At 40.4% G+C, this 23,513-nt stretch overlaps 1 protein-coding gene across 1 annotated transcript in view; it reads left to right on the forward strand.

Moving 5' to 3' along the window:
* The first annotated feature begins 206 nt into the window (after nt 1-206).
* Nucleotides 207-23,513, forward strand: part of spop (speckle type BTB/POZ protein) — a 100,905-nt gene continuing 77,598 nt past the window's right edge. Inside the window, 1 exon segment of the mRNA XM_067478297.1 lies at nt 207-282. Within this exon segment, the coding sequence (XP_067334398.1) occupies nt 277-282 (6 nt within the window). The 5' untranslated portion in view covers nt 207-276.

Raw genomic sequence — 23,513 nt, forward strand, 5'->3', positions numbered from 1 at the left:
TCAAATCTTACTTAATGATAAGAAGAGAAAAGTTAAAATTTTACCAATCTAAACCAATCCCAAGTTAAACATTATGGTGAATATGAGTCCTGGGGTTGAGAAAAGGCGGCTTAAAAAAGAAACTTATTTATTTCCAACTCTAACAGCCAGTGTCTCAAACCAAAACAATCCCAGCATGGCCTGACGTTCATTACGCGCCTGTATACGTCACAAAAACCCGGAAGCGCGGTGGCAGCGTTGGTCGAGAATTCGTTCTCTCCTTAGGGGAACTGCGAAATGATGGTATGTTTTAACGCATTAAGATTTGTTCTTCACCAATTTTTCGCTTGTAGTTCAGTCGTCTGTGTAATCATGGCTGCTTAAAGTGTAGTTGGGATTTATCGCACATCCTTAAATATCCGCCGCTAGCTGGTAGGTAATAGCAGTACAGTATTTTCTGTATCGAGGTTTGAGACAAAAATATTGCCGTGTGAACATTTCCACAGCGACATGTAAAATAATGAAGAAAGTAGCTGAAGACAGACAGGGAAGAGTCCTACAGATATGCTCCAGCAATGCAGAGTGAGGTCCCAACGGCATCTCTACAAGATGGTTGGAAACGTGTTGAGCCACGGAGAGAAAGTTTGTTTTGTTGTAATTTAAGCCGTGGAAGATCTCAAACGTAACACTTTTCTCACGGTTAAAATCATTTACTTACATTTTCTTATAAGCAAAAGTCAAAACATCATGCATTCATTGCACTGGCTTTTCTTAATCTGATATAATTCAACTCCAAAAGAAAAAAATAAATGAATACATATTGCCTGTGCCACACAGTGTCAGGGTCTGATCCACCTTTTGCACATTAATATGCAAAGATATAATGTGATACATTTTTTTCTATAAAGGAAAGGAGAACATTTGATTTATAGCACAAGAAAAAACAACATCATCGCTGTGAAATGGAAAGGGGCACAATAATTGTTTTATCTCAATATTTTTTTTTCACAATCGCATAAGCCAAAATTGTAGGCTAATTGAAATTAAAAGTCAATCACACTGTCAATAAATGAATAAATAACTGACTTAAAATATATTTTTTATTGTCTTAATTATTAACACAATTAAAAAAGAAAGCAAACAAAGATTAAATTTGGTGGTTTTAGCTTCTCAAACCCGAGACTTTTCCTCTTTTTGGTGTTCTACATTTTTGTAAATGAACTTTATGGCTCAAATGAAGACTTGTTTTCGAATTATTTCATTTTGTTATATGTGTTTGTTGTTTTTGTAAAGACCAAAAGTTTAATTGAGAAAATTGAGAAAACTTTTGCAGCAGTTAATATTGCAAGAAAAATTAGCAGTAGAGTTTCACAATTTTTAATTAGTTAATCATAAGAAAATTAAGTAAAATTTTTGAAAGTTGAATGCTTCTCTATAATATGTGACATGACTATTTGGATTTTTGTCCACTGTTGAAAAATACAATGAATGTGAAAATTGTTTCATTACACCCTGGAATTATGTCTGGCATGTTACATAATTTTGTTGACATTTATCTACAGAACAATTTGTCAAGTAATTTGTAAAGTAATTCATAATGATAATATCCATCAGTTGCAGCCCTAATTGGTAGCATTCAAAACAAATTATTAGAAAATGAATTGGCTGAACACAGTAACTTAAAACAAATACATCAACTATACATTTGTGTGCTAGGTCACAAAGTACAATAGTGTTTCATGGTACAAATGATTGAGTTCCCTAAAAGGCAACATAAAAAATGATTAGCAATGCTTGGCTATTGATTAGTAATGAGAGAGAAGTTGGTGGAACAGATGTATGCTTACTCATAAAGTTGTACTTGGTTGTCTTCTGTTCAGCTGTCCTGGAATTGCATGAGCAGGCAGGCGCGTGGGAGTTCACAAATGGTCTGAATGGAAGTTTGTTTATTTCAAAACACTCTATGGGTGAAACATTATAATGTCAGTGATAAATCATTGGCTAGCTTCTTATTTATTTGTTTCTTATTTTACTTTTTCTGTCATATTGTCAAACATATTCTTTAAATAGTTGATAATAATAAGGGATTCTTGATGTAGGCTTCAAATTAATAACTTATATTTATGTAAGCTGCAGCTTTGTTTACAAAATCAAATATTGCCCTTGCTTTTCCAGACTGCAGTATGTGCTCTTTTTAACACTTGACTTCATCAAACTATTATGTGCTCAGTCACCACTCAGTCACAGGTGCCTACGGACCATTAGAATTACCTTGCACAGTACATGAAAAGATGCCGGACAGCAGTTATATTACATACTAGACTATATATGGAAGTAGAATAGTAGCAAAATTATTTGTATGTGTACAGAGATTTGCGCGTCTGTACTTAGACTTGTATGTCTCAATCGGTGTGTGTGTGTGTACAGGGGTTTACATGTGCATACTCAGACTTGTGTGTCTGTACACAAATCTGTAACTGTAAATAATATTTGTGAGTATGGAATTTTGCTGCTGTTCTACCATCTACAAGATTTGTGTGTGCGTAAAGCCATTTGTCTGTATTGGAAGATTTTCCTTGCCCTTAGCTCGGGCTCCCAGGCTCAACCTTACAGGCTGAGTACGGTTCATTCCACAGTGTGCCTTACAGTCTGCGCTCAGGCTTACTGAAGAACACTGTAGCTCCGAGGCCGGTCAGTAAAGCCAGTGCCGAAAGGAGAAGCGCAGAGCCACCGCCACACTCCCTCAGGTGAGTCTCACCTTTACCTGTCTTTGAGTTGGCCGTGGTGTTTTGCTCTTGACTTTCTCCTGCTCAGCCAAACAGTGTTTACAGCAGCAGATAACTGTTACAGCAGATAACGTTAGCCGATGCAGGCAGGTCAACAGGTACCGCTAGTGTAGCTGTACCTGTAACCTGTAGTGGGAGCTAACTTTACCCCTAAAAGTGCTGTTCAGTGGCAACTGCACTTGTGCTTGAACAAGCCTTTCAATGGAGAAAGGAAACGTCTTGGAGAACTACATGCAGAAGTCCAGTTTCCTCTGAACAGCACCTTGGGATAACCATGACCATCCAAAGTGCGGTAATCAAAAAACGTCATATTTCAACACCAAGAAAACTGTTACTCAGACCTCAACGAATGAAAAATATTAACAACGTGACTTTATGACTCTGATATTTCCTTTTATTCGGCATAAACCAAGTTCACATTATAATGAAAGGAGGGAAACTTGGTTACTGTCTGGATTGTACCACATTAGTTTCTCCACATAAATGATCAGAAATGCAGTAATATGGTTACATTGGCTTTCTAGCCATTGCTGAATAGAGTAAAGTAATGCAATACACAACCATATGTATCTATTATATTTTCATAGTATTTGTATCTGATAGGCAAAGATACAAATACACCAATGCTAACCTTTCTGCATTTTAAAAACTGGTTTACTGACTGTAGCTCTTCTATTCCACATGGTAAACAGACTTTTTACATATATGCACAAACATCATTCATTGTTTCCAAGAGGGACATCTGATCACGAGGCTTCATGAAGAAAACAATTCTATGTAGTTGTAGGGTGACTGGATTGGATGCAGATTGTATTACAAAATAAATGTGTCCTGTTTTTAGGCTGGTCCTTCATGGGAAAGCTGATGCAGAAACTTGCTCACCCTGACTTCGTCATCATGGAGGAGGGATTACTGAGGCTGCGCACAACTGCAGTTTAAACTGGAAACGAAAAGTTATTATTCCTTGTTTAGCAGAGCCTTCATTACATAGTCACTGCTGGAAAAGATGATGTTGGAGTTCTTCAGGCAATGTTGCCTTTGTATTTCACAGGTCTATTTGCTTGCACTTTGATTGAGTCCCAGACCTTGTTCACCTGTTCACACTGGCAACATGTACAAGCATCTGAGGTAAATTTACTACTCACTTTGTGAAAAGGTCCACACTGAACTCTCGATCACCATCTATTTAAAATATTTTAAATCACTGCAGAGTTTCAGAAGACCAGAGCAGAGTGGTGGACAGGCATCAGGGATCAGTCCTTTGGATGTAGTGTCACTTACCTCTTTTTTTTTGTGTGTGTGTATGTGTATTTGTTTTGTATACTAATCCTCATGTACACACAAATCCCTGTACATACACACAGATTGAGACACACAAGTCTAAGTACGCACACACAAATCCCTGTACACATACAAATGATTTTGCTACTATTCTACTTCAATACTATAGCCCACTGTAGTATTAAAAAGTAGAGCTGCAATGCAAACCAATCCAAACAAAATGTATGAGCTTTTTTGATCATTTATGTTCCTTCCAAACATTTTCTTTTCAAATGAGATGAGTTGCTGCTTTTCTTGTTCGTTTTATCTGTTTGAAAATTTGATATTTCACCTGTTAAAGACTTTAGGATGTGAGGTGAAACATCTTCAAGACATTAAAGCAAGCTAAGCAGCAACATTGGGATAACCATGACCTGAATAACTGAGAATCTCCACAGACAGCATCCACCTCAGTCAAGCAATAAACTAGTCTAGAAATCAACTGAAAATGTTTAAGCGTAAATTGGAAATGTTCTGGATTAAAAACAACATAGTCACGCGCAGAGCATAGCCATTGTTATACTTCCTATGACAAGTTTGAATGTCTGCTGTGGTAAAGAAACATCTGCATAATTCCTACTGTGCCATTTACGCCGTATGGATATATGCAACTTACTGAAGTTCTGTATATTCCTATATTCTTTATAGATTGTGTCACTAAAGTTGTTTTCTGTATAATTCTCTAATTTTTATTCTGTGAGCAGCCCTGCTAGCCTTTCTTGTTTCAACATATATAATTTTATCTATAATATAATCTATAATTTTTTTTTCTATTTTGTTTTACTCTAGTGGTACTTGATTTGTTTAGAACAAGTGACTTTGTGTTGAAGTAGTTTAAATGATTGTCGGTGTTTGGGGGACAACAGCCGATAAGGGAAACACTGTGCGTTGGGAGTTGGTGGCAAAACTGCATTGCAGTCACAAACCCTGAAGGGCTGAATTACACAAATTTATAATTTTGGGTTGTAAAATCAATTTAGGTGAACCCTCCAAATAAATTCTGTTTAAAAGGAACACTGATACTTATCTTGTTAACAAGATCAGATTGGAGGGGACAAGCCAGGTGCTCTGTTTCATATTACTGTGTTGTGTGCATCAAAAACGGTTATTAGACAGGTGGCCTTTTCGTAGACTTCCACCTGGCAGCTGGTAGATAGACACACTTTTCCTTTTGTTTATATGAATGTGTGTGTGGAGTGAAATGAGACCACTTGTCTTGATTTGAAAGTGCTTTCCTCGCCCGGCTGCTTGTATTCTTCTTAAACACTAGTCAAATTTAAACTCTTGCACTGATGTGTGTCAAGCTCTCGCTCTAGTCAACTGTGTCCATTCAGATCGGTGTTGTATATTAAACTATTCAGCCACTCTGTCGGCTGTCTTTTGCACACAGGCACCCAGCTGCCCAGAACCCCCGCTCTTCATAAACTACAAGGTGCAGCCATTTGGTTTATTTACGGGAGGTGCTTCTGTAACTGTAGGGAATAGGCCAGGAACCAATCGAAATGCACAGTGGACGCCAACTTAATAGAATCTGACAGGAATAGAGTCATAGAGGCCACACAGGCACCGTAAAGCTGTCGGTATTTAAGCCCCTAAATTTGTCACTCTTACCTGCTTGCTCCTCCTTTTATATTAGCAAGAGTTGTGTGGAAAACTGCAGCCAGGCTCCTGAATTCGAGTAAGAATTACTGTGGAGAAGTGCTCGACCTACCTTTGTTGAATGCCTCTTTGAGTCAACTTGACACCACTTGAGATTTTAACCTTGAGATGCTCTTTGATCACAACTTTCTTTTCAAAGACATCTAACTAGAAAGGCTCCAGGACCCAGTCAGGTACTTCCAGATTCTGAAGGTCCATGAAGCAGGTTCCTGATCATCTTCTAGTGCTTAATTTAACACAGCAGATGATCATCAATCAACAAACTGGACACATCAGTAATAGGATTTTGAAGAGACCAATATTTAGGCATTATTGATAATACACTCATTTACCTTAAGAGCAGTGATCATGCTGTTACAGAGATGAGGGATGTCCCGATGCAGATGCCATTAGACACCGCGTTATCCTCTGCAGGTAGGCGGGGATGGAAAACTGTCTGCGCTTTAGAGCTACTAATATTTGACAATGACGTAAAGCTGAATGCAAGCTCTGCTTTGGTAAAGTCTTCCTAGCGGGTAGCCTCTAGAACTAAGTCTGTTTGGTCTGACTGTCCCTAAGGATGAGTGAGACAGTTGCCTTTGAAAGCCAGTGTAAATGGCTGCTACTGAATTAAAATAAGCCACCAACCATCCATTAATAACATTCGTGTCCTCTATGAAGTGTGGTACATTATTTCATTGGATCCTGTTCCATTACTGGTGATTTTCATTTCATTTAGTTATAAAGGGACAATGCATATTATTAGACATATATATGTAAATACGCAATATAGCCGAGGATGATTTCAATCTTCAGTCCCTTGACAGGCCAAAGCCAGCCTCAGATGGCCTCTTACACTGAGCAAAGAGACTGCTGATGTTTTGTTCTACTTTCAGGTCTGTTAATAGCCCCTTTGACAGTGAGTGCTGTTACATGGACCTGAGTAACCAGGTTTTTTTGGGGGGGGGGGGGGGGGGGGGGGGGGGGGGGGGTGATTACGTGATTAAGGATTAGGGAAACCAGGTTTCTACAGGTAGATTTCTGTCTGAGAACGGTGATTTCTCTGCCACGTATATGCATAACTAGGTTTTGAATTAGCTTTCGCATAGTGCGCATGTTTGTAACAAAAGGCTGTAGACAGGAACACGCTGCTGAGTGAAAGTCTGAATGAAAGGAGAGATCATTAACAGTGTCTTTCCCCTGTGGACTTTTTCAAATTCAGGCAGTTCCCCTTGTAGACCAGCTGTGTTTGACTCCCATGTTTTCTCTTTCTCCCCCCCCCCCACCACACACACACACACACACAAAGCAAATTTTTCTGTCAATAGCAGTTAAAACCTGTGAGTCAGGCTTTTAATAGAAGTCCGAAGAGAAATGGAGGAGAAATCAGGTTAATAGGATTTCCAGAAACCTGGCTTCTCAACACTTATCCCCGATTACCCAAGAAAGCTAGTTTCTCTGACTGTTGTTTTGATCAGTGCCCTAAAAACTTGTAGTTGAACTGGGTCTCTCTTCTCTTTGGAGCATAACGTAGCACTCCTGCTACCGCTGACAACAATATTCCCTCAAATGCCAAATCAGACAGCAATTTAGAGCAGGATCTGTTAATCAAACCACTAACATAGCTCACTGTTTTCCATGCTTAAATATCATATAATATCACTATACATCTGACACTTTGAACCAACTGTGCTGTTGTTAATTCATATTCTGATGACTTCTCTGGGCCACAAGTTGTGCTGAGCAGCAACCGGGGACCTGACCAGTTGAAGTCACAGGTCCAAACTCAGCATGCATGCATGATTTAAATACATCTAAATGGCAGATGGTGAGAGAGCTGGTTCGTGTCTGGCACTGAGACAGAAGCAGTGACATAGGAGAAGCATAGGATGAAGCTGTGTATTAGAGTGAGGAATGGCTTGGCTTGTCTTTAAGATTACTTTTCCTCTTAAAACATTCACTTCATCTGTGTCACTTGCGCTCCCAACTTGTTATTGGAAAATAGCTTCGTGCAGGAACGACGGAAAACTATTCGATGGCAGCACTGTCTGCATCAGTCACACGCTGACACACACATACACACAGAAAATACATTTCATCCTCCATATCCGAAACTGCCAATAGCACTGGCAGGCATTTGCGACCCCAATCCATATTTCAATTTCCCTCCTCTCATGCAAACTAATTCAATACTTGTTGCCTTCCCTCACAAGCGATCAGCAATGTGAGAAATGAGCTTCTTCTCATACTGCATCTATAAAAGGCCCAATAAGAGACATTTTGAGTGGGCCTCTGCCTATATCAATTATGTCTTAGTAGACCTGTACACAGATAGATTCTTGGAAGTAACACTTTGCAATGGAAAATCAGTGCTTTGCACCATTTTCACAACCCTGTAATAGAAAATTTATATTTTCTCAATTCAGCCTACTTTAGCTACATTTAAACCTCATGATTCACATCATACACCGCCAGCACTACTATCAAGAGCTTAACTACTCAAACCATTTAAATGAGCATTAAATTAACAGTAGGATGCCAGTCAAATGAGTAGTTCAATTAAGATGTAAACTAATTCAAGATTTGAACCCTAAATTGGAAATCAGATTAAAACATATTTATAAAAACATTCCTTACTTCATATTTGTGAAATTGTAAAAGTCACTGTCAAAGCCAGAAAAGCAAACACTAAAGCTGCAGACTGCTATGCCATCGGCCAATAGTTTCTGGAGCTTGTCCACCATCACAGCTCAGGAGACAGAGACTGGCCATAGAGACAAGCCCAATTTTAGGGAAATTTACATACACCATACTCTCTTATTCAGGATGCTTAGTGGGGGGAAAGCTCAGGCAGTCTATTATTCTAGAGATTGTACTTTTGACAATAGAAGTTTAAAGACTAGTATGTTATATACTAACTGCTGTTGTTGGTTAAGAGTCACACATCCTGACATCTGCCCCTAAGGGGGAGTGTAATCAAATACAGTATATGGCTGGCTAGAAGCAAGAGGCTTGCATTGAGAAACTATACAATGCAGAAACATTTTGCTTGTTATATTTCCATACTTTAGTATAGGGGTGGTGGTGTTCTCCAGCAGGTGTTCGGAAGAATTCGGGTGTTTGAAGTCTGGCAGGGTAGTGGGAGTAAGGGTGAGGTGTTGATGCAAACAGTAAGGGCTGATCAAACAGATTGGTCAGTGAGTGATTGTTAAGTTGTTTGTTGTCTATGAAAATAAAGACAAAGAAAAGTGCAATGCAACCTCAAGGGGGCACAAGCCAGTGTCTTATTGTGCCAGTCCCAAGTCTGGATAAATGCGCAAGGTTGTGTCAGGAAGGGCCTCTGACGCAAAACACATGCCAAATTAAACGTGAGTAATGACTTCCACACTGAATCTGACTTGCATAACGGATTGGTTGGGGCCTGGGTTAGCAACGGCCGCAACTGGTGCTGTTGACCTACAGGGTGCCGGTGGAAATTGGTCTACTGTTGGTTGAAGAAGGAGAGGAGGAAGGCGTGTTCGTAGGCAGAGAGAGAAGAGGAAAGCCAAGAATGTAGGACTGAAAGTAGGGACTTGGAATGTTGGGACTATGACATGATGTTGACATGATGCAGAGAAGGAAGGTGGATATACTGTGTGTCCAGGAGACCAGGTGGAAAGATGGCATGCTCAGAGCTTAGGAGCAGGGTTCAAGTTTTTTTACCATGGGTCTGATAGGAAGAGAAATGGAGTAGGAGTTATCTTGAAAGAGGAGTTTGTAAAAAATATATATAGATGTGATGGGCAGATGGACAGAAGATGGTAGACTTGGAAAAAAGGATGGAAATTGCTGTAGTGAATACATTCATCCAGAGTAGGCAGGAACATAGAGCTGAGGTAGAAGCACTCAGGTGGACTACATCTTTGTGTTGATGTTATAATCTGAAAGAGATCAGTGACTGTAAAGTATTGGTAGGGGAGAGTGTAGCCAGACAACACAGGATGGTGGTGTGTAAAATGACTCTGGTGGTGAGGAAGATGAAGAGGACAAAGGGAGAGCAGAGGACGGAGTGGTGGAAGTTGAAAAAGGAAGACTGTGGTGTAGTTTTCAGGGAGGAGCTGAGACAGACTTTGGGTGGAAAGAATGCGCTTCCAGATGACTGGACCACTACAGCTAATGTGATCAGGGAGACAGGTAGGAGGGTACTTGGAGTGTCATCTGGAAAGAGGAAAGTGGACAAGGACACTTGGTTGAATGAGGAAGTTCAAGAGAGTATACAGGGAAAGAGGTTTGCTAAGAAGAAGAGGGACACTGAGAGGAATGAAGAGAGTAGACAGGACTACAGGGAGATGCAGCATAAGGTGAAGGTAGAGGTGGCAAAGGCCAAACAAAGAGCATATGAGGACTTGTATGCTAGGTTGGACACTAAAGAGGGACAGGTGGATTTGTACAGGTTGGCGAGACAAAGAGAGATGGTAAGGATGGACAGCAGGTTAGGCAGTAGAGTTTCGGACTAGTTTGTTTAACAAGATTATTTTTAAGAACAAGGGGATTGTGCAGAGCTGTGGCAACTATAGAAGAAAATAAAGCTGATGAGCCAAACAATGAAGTTGTGGGAAAGAGTAGTGGAAGCTCGGCTAAGGGCAGAGGTGAGTATTTGTGAGCAACAATAGGGTTTCATGCCTAGAAAGAGAACAACAGATGCAGTATTTGCTTTGAGGATGCTGATGGAGAAGTTCAGGGAAGGTCATGGGGAGTTGCATTGTGTCTTTGTAGATTTAGAGAAAGCGTATGACAGGGTGCCGAGAGAGGAGCTGTGGTATTGTATGAGGAAGTCTGGAGTGGCAGAGAAGTATGTGCAGGACATGTATGAGAGCTGTCAGACCGTGGTGAGGTGTACTGCAGGTGTGACAGAGGAGTTCAAGTTGGAGGTGGGTCTGCATCAAGGATCGGCTTTGAGCCCCTTCTTGTTTTCTCTGATGATGGACAGGCTGACAGATGAGCTTAGACAGGAATCTTCGTGGACTAAGATGTTTGCGGATGCCATTGTGATTTGTAGTGAGAGCAGGGAGCAGGTGGAGGAAAATCTAGAGAGGTGGAGGTCTGCTCTGGAAAAGAGAGGAATGAAGCTTAGCCGCAGCAAGACAGAATACATGTGTGTCAATGAGAGGGACCCAGGTGGAACAGTGAGGTTAAAGGTTGCAGAGATGAAGAAGGTGCAGGACTTTAAAAGTACTTGGTGACAACAGATCAGAGCAACGGAGAGTGTGGAAAAGAGGTGAAGAGGCGAGTGCAAGCAGGTTGGAACGGGTGGAGAAAAGTGTCAGGTGTGTTGTGTGAAAAAAGAGTATCCAACAGAATTAAAGGAAAGATGTTCAAGACGGTGGTGAGACCAGAGATGTTATTCGGCTTAGAGACAAGAGGCAGAGCTGAGGTAGCAGAGCTTAAAATGTTGAGGTTCTCTTTGGGAGTGATGAGGATGGACAGGATCAAGAATGAGGACATCAGAGGGACAGTTTATGTTAGATGTTTTGGAGATAAAGTCAGAGAGGCCAGATTGAGGTGGTTTGGACATGTTCAGAGGAGAAACTGTGAATATATCGGTAGAAGGATGCTGAGGTTGGAGCTGCCAGGTAGGAGGTCTAGAGGAAGACCAAAGAGGACATTTATGAATGTAGTGAGAGAGGACATGAAATTAGTTGGTGTCAGAGAAGAATGTGCCATAAACCATTGTTTTTCAGAAACTATTAACATATATAACACATAATTCAGGTTTGCCTCTTTTGTCATGCAATGAAAAGAAGCTGGTACAAAACTAAGAATGCAGAATCAGAATACTTCTCGAAATTGGAATTTTAGTTATTAACAATGCTGGAAATCTCAGTGGCATTTTAAAAGTATTTCTGAACTTCCAGGCAGTAACAAGATTGTGCAGTCTGGACAGTGAGAACTAACCAAATGTGAGTAGAGAAAATTCTGTGTTGGCGTCTGTATGGCGATTGTGGACAATATGATTTATTTAGAAAATGTAGGTAATGATCCCCAAATACTTACAGTAGGATTGGAGATAAAGTGATGGTTGACAAAAAGACTCAAATTTATTTAACCAGTTAGTTGGTTAGTCTTTTTAAATACACATTTTAGTAACTTGCATCTTCTGAGTAATAATAAGTCAAAAGAAAGAGAAGACCATTAAAAAAAATGTGAAATGCATCTTAAAAGCGCAGTCAATAAGTAACTACCTGTTCTTCTTTTTTTACAGCTCCTTTGTTATATTTTAGTACGTGATAGTCAATCTAGGGATAACCATTAATCAGGTCTCTCCAATTGCGCATGCGCATAAAAAAAGACTGCAAACGGGAACACGCAGCTGAGTGAAAGGCTGAATGAAAGGAGAGATTGACTCTGCTGCGTGTGTCTGGCCAGAGAGCAGCTTTTTTTGTCACTACACAGTTTAAACCTGTGTGCCAGGCTTGTAAAATGAGTTAGAGGTAGAGGAGAAATCACAATACTCTTCAGCTGGATGTTTACACGGTTCTCCAGTAACCAGGTTTCTTAAGTGCATGTAAACGCAGTCATTGCTGTAGCTGTCTCTATGATACACAGTCTGTTGGGGCCCTAGGCAAAAATGCATGCATCAAAAACCACTATGCTTAAGATATGGAAAATAGAATAAAATACAGACCACAGTGCACATAGCAAAATAACTTACAACATAGTGATACAACATAGTGATCTATAGTGCACGTGTCCAGATTTCTTTGCATCTTAATATTATAATTTAGCATTCATAGCTTGTAAGTTAACTTAGTCGGACACAGCTTTCATTACTGAAAGTGTTGTCTAAGTTAGCTGCTCATTTACAGCCTAACAGGTTGACTCCAGCAAAGCTGGACACATGTCAAAGTAAACAAAAGAAACTATGTGACACTAGTGGAAGTTAATAGTTTATCTATTGTCCCCTACTGCCTTGAAGCCCCAAGCAGTTGCCTGCCCTGCCTGCTGGCACGGGGCGTCTCAGATGATACATGTTACCAATGGAAAAGCCTTTTCTAGAAGGACCTTGTCCCAAGGTGTTTAATATGATTTGTATGGGATTTGAATTGTCTAAATTGATTAAATTCATATACAGTATAAGGACAACTACCCCCTCCCATCCCCCCCAAAAAACAGACCTTCTTTCCTTTAACAGAGAAGAAAAGAAGCAGTGTGCCAAGGGTAGGGAACTGGAAAACAGAAAGGACAGAGGGAGGCAGAGCGAGAGTAAGAATTGTGGCTGTGAAATCAATAGTTCATACCGTTCTGAAATTGAAGGGTTTTTTTTTTGTCAGAAATGGTGTGTGTAGAAGCTGGAATATGAAATCGCTTTGGTGGAGCTGCTCATGTAAGCAGCAGTATTGATTTCCAGAGACCTGCTCCAATTATGATATGGCAGGTTTTGTCGGTGCCCTTTAAAGAACCAGTGTGACTTTGGTGGGGCAAGAAATTTGCGCATTGTCCAGCAATGACTTGTCGCGTTTTGAGAGTGGCCGGCAGTCATCAAAGCCACTGACAAAACCTCAAGGAACTGCTGTTTCTACAGTTTCCAGAATCTCTCTGAGCACACAGCTGCAGGATGGGAGATTTACCTGGTTGGCATTTCCTGTTAAGAGATTCACTGGCATTACAACATAAAGAGAAAATAATCCTCTCTTTTTGTGTGGTAGTAACCATATGTAGCTCAGAAAGCAAGAGTCTGACTGAGTGGACTGATGGTCTCATTGTATGAGCTTTGTCTGTCTGTCTGGCTTCAGCTTGTGTTGAGGTGTATTCACACATATACCCTACAGTTTAGCAGTTATTGTGAAGAACCAGACATTAAGCAGAGAAATTGCAGCTGTTTTAAAGTGTTTATTGCTGGAGGATTTGCAGGGTAAAATGGTCTGTAATTCCCAGCCTGTGCTCCCACTTTGCTGTCTCTGCTGCTGACACTGCATATTGCCTTAGTCTGGCTTCATAAGGAAAAGCGACAGGAGGATATCAGCTCCCGGAACAATATAGGACATTTTCCGCCTTCACTCTTGAGACTTGAAAAAAGTTCTCTGGCACGGAAAAGTAGGTTTTGCCTCTTACTCGCTTTCTCTTCCCCTTTGCTTCCTCTACAGTCACCATGTGTCCCATCTCTTCTTCCACTTCCCTTCTCCCTCCCTAAACCCCCACACTCTCTCCAAGTAACAGGAGTCTCATGCAATATGCTGTGTTTCCCCACTTGGGTGTTAATGAGGCAGATGAATATTCATGAAGAGGAGGCTGACATCGCAGTATGGCGATTCTGCAGCGGATGTTTGTGTGCACAGGGACTGGGGTGGCCATGTTTCTGAGGGATCTGTTGTGCAGTGGGAAGACATCAGGAGACTCTGGTGCCAATGATGCAGATGTGTGTGTCCCTGAGTTTTGTTTTGGTTGGTGAGTGTGGATGACCCCTTGCCAGGGCTGCTTCTGTGTCCCTGGTGGCTGCTGGCGGAGCTTAAGTTTAACCTCCAGCTGCTGGTGGGTGACAGACAGAGATGACAGAGGAGCTGCTGCCTCTACTCCTCCACATCCTCTTCTTCTTCCCTGTGGTCCTGGCATGTGACAAACAGATGCCATGGGCCACCTCTCTGGGGGCCATCTGGGCCCTTTTTATTATACCTCTTCCTCTTTCTTGCTACCTTTCTTCATCTTTTCGTTCTCTTGCAGTTTCTTTCTTGGAACATTTTGTGCTGTGATGTCTGGAGCTGCCAACCCTGTGTTGTGAAGGACATTTAAGAAAGCATGTCTGTTTCGTGTTGCCAATTCCTCCTGTGCTCTCGATCCCCACCCTTCTCATCACACTTTTGTCATTGTCAGCTTTGTTCTGCTCATCAGATTCTTTTCAACAGTTCCTATAGTAATTTCTCACATTCTCTCTTCTCTTTTCCCCTTTTGCTCAGCAGACTCTCATTTGCATTTTCTCACTTGCTTGTCATCCCAGTCTTCCTCTTCACTCTGTACTGTCATCAGCCTGCAGCTTTCTCTGCTTCCCTTTACCCCTCTTATTTGCCATTACTCCCTTTCACTGTCATCCATAGTATTACCTCTGTTGCTTCCCTTTAAGGTATCTGACCCCTACAGTCTATCTCTGAAGGAGTCCTTAAAGCTCTGCTAAACATCTATAAAATTATGATTTTCCAACGTTACTCTTAACATGAAGTGATGTGTGGTATGTCTGTGACAGAGGCTGAAAATGTTTGTTTGTCAAGCTAATGTTGTTTGTTGTCAGCCTTCTTCAATTTGGAAACTGTGAATCTTCGGTGCTTTAGAGGAGCATAAGAGAGTCCTACATGTCCTTTTTATGTCCAATACATGGTGAAATAACAGAGGCCCTTCTCCTTCTTTCTCTTGGCCACCCTGTCTCCCTCAGATCGGTCACACTGCCACCTAATATTGTCAGTTCAATCTAGCAGGCGTCCATACTGATTGTCATGCACGCACATCCTTCATGCAGTTGGGGAAAGGGTGGTAGTTGGCCAATTTATCAGTGCTCTGACTGTAAAGCTACAGGGAGCCCTCTGTCTTCATCAGTTCACTCAGCAGATAGGCACAGCCCAGTCACTGCTTCTAGACTCTTCTAGAGACCTCATGTGTCTCTATTAAACGTTAATACCAATGCTTTGAGGGTGAGAATTGGCTCTCCGTGTAATGTTATGTTAAGTGACAGAGGTCTGCTAAATTCACAGGTTAGAATATGATTATTATATCTGAAAATGTTGATTTAATAATGTAGAGTAGACAGATTACAGTACAGTTTGGCAGTTTGAAATTAATATACAGTCAGCATTTCTGTAATTCTATTTTGTAGTAAGTAGATTAAAAGCTGAATTTTAACTGCTATGCTATGCTCTGCCACCATAGATCAAATGTAAATATAACACATTAAATTCTGAAATTTGTTATGCTGCATTCAGTTTCCGTCTAAGTAGTGAGTTTCTGTTGTAGAAATACCTACAACAGAAAATCACAGGGTTCATACCTGAGAAGCTGGAATTAGGTAAATGTAGATTTACAATAATTAATTGGTTGTAGCTACAGTTGTTTTTAGGTTCAGTGTATTTCAGTGGTCATTCCTTCTGCCTGAATAAAATCATTAGGAAAATAAAGCATTAAGTGGGACAGTTTCAGACAGTTTAAGTTGTTAACAACATCCAAAACACACACACAAACAGAATTAAAACGTAAATCATAAAGTTTTTATGATTTGTATACTGGACTTACCTCTGGGTTACCTCTCAAGTTAAGCTCAGTAAGTTGTGATGCTGTTGGAGCTTTGGTAACAATTTATACACCCTTCTGTTTCTGTCCCATCATGTGACATTTCAGTGCCATCCTGACACAACGAAGGACGCTTTCTTCTTTTCTTTCTGCCCCCCTCTCTTTGTCTCTTTGCCGTCCTTGGCCCATGTGCCCCCTCGCTTGCTTGCTGCTGATCAAAGCCCCTTTGAGGATGCTGAGTGGGTCCAGGCCTGATAATGATTTGATGATATGTGTGCATCTTCACAATCTTGTCTTGTTGTGTGATTAGATGGACTGTGACAGGCAGTGTCGTGCCCCATCAGCTTACATTCAGCCAAAGTGCTGTGCTGCCACCACCGCTGCAGTTTTTATCCTTTAAAGTTACACCTTTCTCAGCAGCTGAATCAATTATCAGTAATTATGTTAGTGTCAAAGTCTTTAGTGCCAGGCTGAGCCACACCGTCGCCTCCTCCTTCTTGCAGTGTGGCCCAGAGGCCCTGCAGAAGCCACACTACGCTGATCCCCATCAGAGCAGTGCTGCTGCAGAGGGACAGGTTTACAGACAGCTCTAAGTTTAACCTTCCTCCTCATCAGTGCTGTGACAAGGCAAGGAGAGTTTATTATGCCTGACAAAACTCCCCCATGTAGGTTCTCCTCTGAGAAAGCTGCATAGCGATTAGCCCCATCATGTTCAATTGTGGATGTAGCTGTCAAATGTGGCTTGGTGGTGTGTCCTTGGGTTTAACGCGATACACATTGCTCGAGGAAAAATATATTGTATAAGTAATAGAGATCATAGAGCCTTTGGTGCATCAAACTTGTGTTATCTGCTAAAAGGAGAATTTTCCATGCAAAAACCTCTCTTCCACACTCTTCCAAATATTAAGTATTTTTCTCTCATGGGTTTTCCATAGACGTTGGCCTTGAATTTTGCGGGTGTGTTTGTGAGGATTTTTGCCACTGAAACACACAGGGCAGTGAGGCGGCTCGTTAAAAACCCCTCTCAGCTGCAAAGTCACGGCTCTGGCTTCTCTACCTTTTGTGAGTGTCAGCGCTCTGTCACACACACCTTCTAGAGTCTTTAAATATCAACTGCAAATTAAGGTTATAACACACACACATTCACATACACACTAATAACTGCCTTGTGTCTTTTCATGCAAATAAACATCACCTGCTCCCTTATGCTCCCTCACTCATTTATATTTATTCATGTGCATGTGCTGAAGCTGTCTGGAAGGATTACATTTTGAATTCTCTTCCCATTTGGTAAAATACCTGAAATAACTAAGCTCTGACCCTAACAGGTCTTTTTTTGTTTCCGATTTCTAATTTCTGATGGTCCTGGTTATAAACTATGAATTTAACTATGTTAAATTATATATACGTTAGCCTATCATATAAATGTGAGTGCAACTGAAAGAATATGTAACTCCGTCCAGTACAGCGTGGCGTTTCTTCGGCCAAGTATAGACATCAGCTGGCTTTAAGCACTTAGACTCTGTAACACATTTTTATTTTTAGCTGGTCATTAGGTTACTAGTTTAAGCTTATAATGACAATTTTGACCTGGTGTCTGCAAAGAATGTAAGGTGATGTGAAGCAATTTTGTGATTTTGATTAATATGGAATTATTTTTAAAGTTTCTCTTATTTTATGTTATTTACTGCACACAAGCTACAGTTGAACATTAAAATCAGGACAATATTGGAAAGTGGAAAGGATCCTGTCATATCAACTGATTATTCAGTGGACCCTGTATGCACACATAAGACAACATTGTCAAAACAACATTATTCATTCAACCATTTTATTCTTAATTGTTTTCATGCCTTTGTTCTTTTTTATTCTGTCAATGCTCTCAATGTATTTCTCTCCATATCCGTCCTCACTTTCTCTCTATCCTGCACACAGAAAAAGGTAGACGGTGTATGAAACGGGGAAAAAAACATACTCCGTGCAAGGCAAGGAGAAAACGGTTATCAAGGTCCCAGCGGGCTGACACCTCTCTCTGACAGCAATGTTCTCCAGAACACACACAGCCAACTTTGAAAATGAACTCAATTAAATAAATTTACCATTTTGATCCAACTTTGTGTGGAGTGATGCTCTCACACACTGGAATTGTGTAAATTGTCATACAAAGCCCCGTGGTACTTTTTATTAATACTGGAGGACACTTAGTCAGACACGTTCAGCACAAAACCTGCCTAACCCTGTCATACATCCCCTTGTCAAAAACAAATTGGATCGGTGTCGATTTTAAGGTTTGCTTCTGCTGAGGCCATTTTCACAATGGGGAAAAGCTCCAAAGAGAAACCTTTTCTGTCTCTTGAGCATTTTTCATCTGGTCTCACCTGCAGAGGTCAGATGCACACAGAGGTGTGCATGTGAAGCATGCAAAGGTGCTTCTCTGATCGTTTTGAATCTGTATACTCAATAAAAATACTTGTTAATCAAATTATTACGTTCTGTTAAATTCCCGTAAGAATTGAAAAACAGCCTAGTTTTAAGTTAAAACAATAGTTGTGAACTGGTAGCTCCAACATGAGAACTATGTTGTGCAAATTACCAAGCACAAATGCTAGATAATTGAGATCCCTCAGGAGTTTAGATTTTTTGTATTATTGTATTTTTAAATATTATTTATTTTATAATATATTTTTTTGACATTTTACAGAATAAGGCAGCCACTAAATAAATATTAAAATAATGTATTTTAATTTGGATTTATTATGAAAGAATGCCATGAAAATATTTCTTCACAAAAGACGAGTTGTGGTGGAAATGCCGGTCCTATTAATAAATTAGGGAAGCTTATTGTTACCTGTACCATTTTGATGGAAAAATGGACAATAACAACCAGTGATTTCCAGTCCTCCACTAAAGCCAATTTGTACAAGAGACTAAGGGAGAAGTGTGGCTCGTGGCTTTCCATTAGCAGAAGCCTCTGTGGAGACAAATCAAAGGTCAAGTTTGAAGTTGCCAGTTAGGATTTTATAAATTCAGCTACTGTGCTTCTTTGCTTGACAAGCCTTCGCTGTTGACAGAGGTCGGAGTTTGTTTGAGGGTTTTAAGATCTAATGTGTCCACTTTCTATCTAAGATTGTTTTTTGACGCACTCTTTGCTCCCTGCCTTTCCGTCTGCCCATCTTCTCCTTCTATATGTTACACAGTGCTGAGTGAGTAAGGAGAGATAGTAATCTGTTGTAGCCTTGGCACTCTCACATTCTCATCTCATTGAAGAAGATTGATGGCCCTCTTTCAGGAGTGGCTGTTGTTGTTTTGTATGGAGAGAGAAAAAGATGGTGGCAGAGTGAACATTAGCTTTAAAAGATGGCGAAATGGAAGACAAAATGTCACAGTGGAGGAACTTGGGAACTTATTAAAATTAGTTTGTTTTTTATTAAGTGAGAATATGCATCCATGTGTGACTGGTTTCCCATTCTCACATCACTCTTTTTTGTGATGCACATGTGGGTTATGGGATTGGCTGCACTCAGTTTGCATGTCAGCTTTTCTCTCAGGATGCAAATGAGGCAGGGGCGTGTTGTGATGGAGTGATTTTCTACATGTCTGATTTGTGTTGCATAAGGCCTTAAAGCCTTTAACCACCAATAGCAGTCAGTGCTGCATAGCCATGGGGAATTAGCAGCCCTTCATCCCTCTTTATGATGGGTCTATTGCTGAGTGCCCATGTGTGGGCAGCATTTGTTTGATTGGCTGTGATGACAGTTATGCTCTTAATTGTGTCAGTTATTCTTCCTCTGTGGCTCTTTTTGAATGTAGTCAAGCGCTTGATGTAACCCCCTGGCGTTTTGTTCCTTTCTACATATTGGTCTTTTTATGTCTGTGCAGGTTTTAGGAGCAATGAGACAGAGAGCAAAAGGCCTTTATTCTTCCTCCTTAGTTCTCCCCTCCTTTGAGAGATGAACTGGGTATGACATATTCTTTATGTTTTGGGCTACCCCGATATCACTGTGCCCCTTTCTGCCCTCTGTTTAATTTGTCTTCTATCCTTTTAACGTCTCTTCTTTTTTCTTCCTCTGTTTCTTGATTGTTTGAGCTGCTGCTCCACTCCTTTCTCTCTGTTTTTCTCGCTCTATTTCATCGGCCTGTTGTACATCGACCTATCTTTCATGCTGTCTCTTCCCTCACAGTGTCTTGTCTGCTCTTCAGTTTTCTACTTTCTATTTTTCTTGCTCTTGTATTTTTGTTCCACCTCCACCTCCCCTGTCTGGCAGCAGAATCCTTCTTTTTCACGGATTCCAGTTAGGCTGTGCTCTGTCATAATGGTCTGACATTGATGGGATCAACCACTAAGGCCTTGGTGTCATGACTGGTTGGATTGTCTCGTGTTGTCTGTCCCTGTGATTTCTGACCACATGATACTCCTAAAGTCACAGGAGGGCAAATAACACAGGACAAAATATAAGAATGGCTTGCCGAATCCTATTCTGCTCATCCAAACTGTTGATAGGTTTGTTACAAGCTCCAGGTAACATCTCATTTCCTGTGGTCACAACCTAGTTTCATACCTCTGACCACTGGACGGCACTTTAGACTATTTTAGTTCAAGCTAAGGGCATTGTTGTCACCATCAGATCTTGCTTCTATATAGGGGTGAGCATCTCTGCCAAACTCAGTGTTTGATTCAGATCTGATTCTTCTTGTTCTATTTCCTCTCACTACTACTCTCCTTTCTTATCCCGTGAGTTCCGGGTTGCCGCAGCGGATCATTGTCCGCCAGTTGATTTGGCACCGTTTTTACACCGGATGCCCTTCCTGACGCAACCCTCCCCAATTTCTACCGGGCTTAGACACTGCATCGCTGGGTCGGGGGAATGGCAGTTAGGGGTTGGGGACACTTCAACATATAGCCAGGGCCAGGGATCGAACCACTCACCCTGTGATCCGTAAGCAACTGCCTTTACCAACTGAGCTATAGCCGCCCCTGTTCTATTTCCTCCCCAGGGCCAGGGATCGAACCACTCACCCTGTGATCCGTAAGCAACTGCCTTTACCAACTGAGCTATAGCCGCCCCTGTTCTATTTCCTCTCACAATTATATAAAAAAATAAAGAGTAAATAAAAATATACAAAAGCACAATATTTTCGCTCTTACTCTAGTGCACCATAGATCCTTTGCCCACTGAGCTGTGAATCAAACATATGTGACAGTGAGGCAAACTGGTTCTGATGAGGATCATTATCAGTATAGATAATAAACTGAAATAAGAGTGTGTGACTGTGCAGCTTTTTTTTTTTTTTTTATTAAGGTATTTAAGAAGTCATATAAGGTAACAATATAAATTTAATGCTCGTAAAAATGTACAACTTAGACAGAAATTATAGTCAAGTTAAGGTCACTATTGGTCACTATCATTACAAAAATTAAATTTTCAGAAAACATATAAATAACCTCTATATTCTTGCTCAATTGTTATTTTTAACCACCCCTATAAATTTGTAGTATTATAATAACAAAAGGAAGCAATACCTCAGAGAACTTTATTTAAACTTGAAATAGTTTGTATTTGGTCACATGCTTGACCAAACAGACATTTAACACCAGTTAAATGTCTTCAAGTCCAGTTGGATACGTCTTTCTCCAAAAGCTTCTCAGGGAAATAGCTGCTTCTTGACCTCTTCATTGCTTTGCTATATTCCCTAGGTAGTAGCTAACTGTATCAGTCTGTCATTTGGTTTTCGGCACGTTAGAAAAACTATAGATAACCTTTAGTGCAGACCTGGGCATGTGTTTTGTCCATGTCTCAATGGTTCTCTCCGGCAAAGGAGCTGGGCCTAACAGTGCAGCATACTGCAGACAAAAGTACAGTGAGGTAAAAAATAAATTTGATAGGGGCATCCCTGTTTAATACTGTTACTTTCCTTCAACTTTGACTGGTAAATAAGAAAAATGAATAGAAGCAAAACTCTTCATTTGAGATACACAAAGAGTTGTTAGTAGAGCTGCATGAACTGTTGTTGCAGCATCTTCATTGTGATGTGGACAAGATTCACATTGAGAGACAGGCAGTGTCAAAAGAGGCAAATTAGTTAAGAGCCGTCATGCTACATCTTTTGTTGTGCTTGATATAAAATGAAAACTCACAAGGTTCTCAAATTAATGATTAGACTACAAGTTAAATCTGTCTAACATAACAATTGAGCTTTTCCAAATGAATAGCTCTAAATTAAACTATGCAAGTCATCTAGTAAAAATTGTTGTATGTTTCATATAGCAAAATATACAGTAACGCAGGAAGGAAAAATATCACAATATTTTGCATTTTTTCAAATATTGTGAGCTTTATTTTTTAGACATGATGATGAGTGCTCACCCTGTTCATCAAATAATGTTAGTATTAAATAGGTGTTTGAAATATGGCCTATTGATCTGGGCTGGGTTTATTTTCTTGTCAAGTGTGCAGTGCACATCTGCATTGTTGAGTCAATGAGAAGGATCCCATGTCATGTGAGCTATCGATCAAATGGTGCAGGAGACATACACACATCACAGAGCCAAGCTACCTTTTTGACATTTCCTTCAGGGTTCAACCTCTGTATTTTGCATCTGATTGACATTTCCTTGGTATGTATGTGTAAACATGCGGATCTTAAGATATGTCATTCATTCATGTAGATCATCTCCTCTCTCCCAGAGGTAAAAGCCCTCAGGCAGTTTAAACACTGGTCATGAATACAAACAGTGTAAAAAAAAGCCTTGTTATTGTACACAATGTTTGGGATAAATGCAAGTCAGGGTTTAGTGTTTTAGTTAGAGTCTGAATTTATTTCACTTCTGAAGCAACTTGTGACTCACATTTTGTAGCTGTTGTCAGAGATTTAAGGCATTTATGGCTGTTTTAAAATGCACCTTTGTAATTTATGAGTTGGGCATAAAAGAAATGTGAATAAAATCAGCCAGTTTTTGTAGTTTAAATTCCCTAAATGCTAGACATCTTAGGATGGATTGGCTTTATTATGAGCCTAAAGAGCATCACTATAGATGTTTGGCTTTAGACAAATTTTGAACCCAGAGACAAGTATAGGGTGGAGAAAGTGGTGTTAGATGTGTTTACAGATTTTTTGCTGTCCTTGCTAATGATGGCTACTGCCTGGAATTAGGCATCCTCAGTTATGTTTATATAAGTAGATGTGGTATATGAAAGAGAATCTGACTTTAATGAGATTGCCACCTCTATGCTGGAGTTAAGTGCCACCACTGGTCTGTACTGTCAGATGTTTGAACGTTTACTGGGGTCTTTGTGGGTCTGTATACATCACATTGGGATGCAACATGCACATCCAAGTTATATTCCCAAAGATTTTTTATCTGTACAGGAGTTGTGGGTCAGAGAACATACATCCCAAGAAGTAATGGGGAAGAATTAAGTATGATTTTAATCGCATTGCTATAAGCGCCATCATTTGATTTGTGAAAATGAGACTGCATTCTTTTATAGCTGTGATTACACCTGTGGCTTAGTTTGCTGTTTGGACACAGTCCAGGTACAG

The sequence above is a fragment of the Channa argus genome, chromosome 15, assembly GCF_033026475.1.
Source record: "Channa argus isolate prfri chromosome 15, Channa argus male v1.0, whole genome shotgun sequence".
NCBI lineage: Eukaryota > Metazoa > Chordata > Actinopteri > Anabantiformes > Channidae > Channa > Channa argus.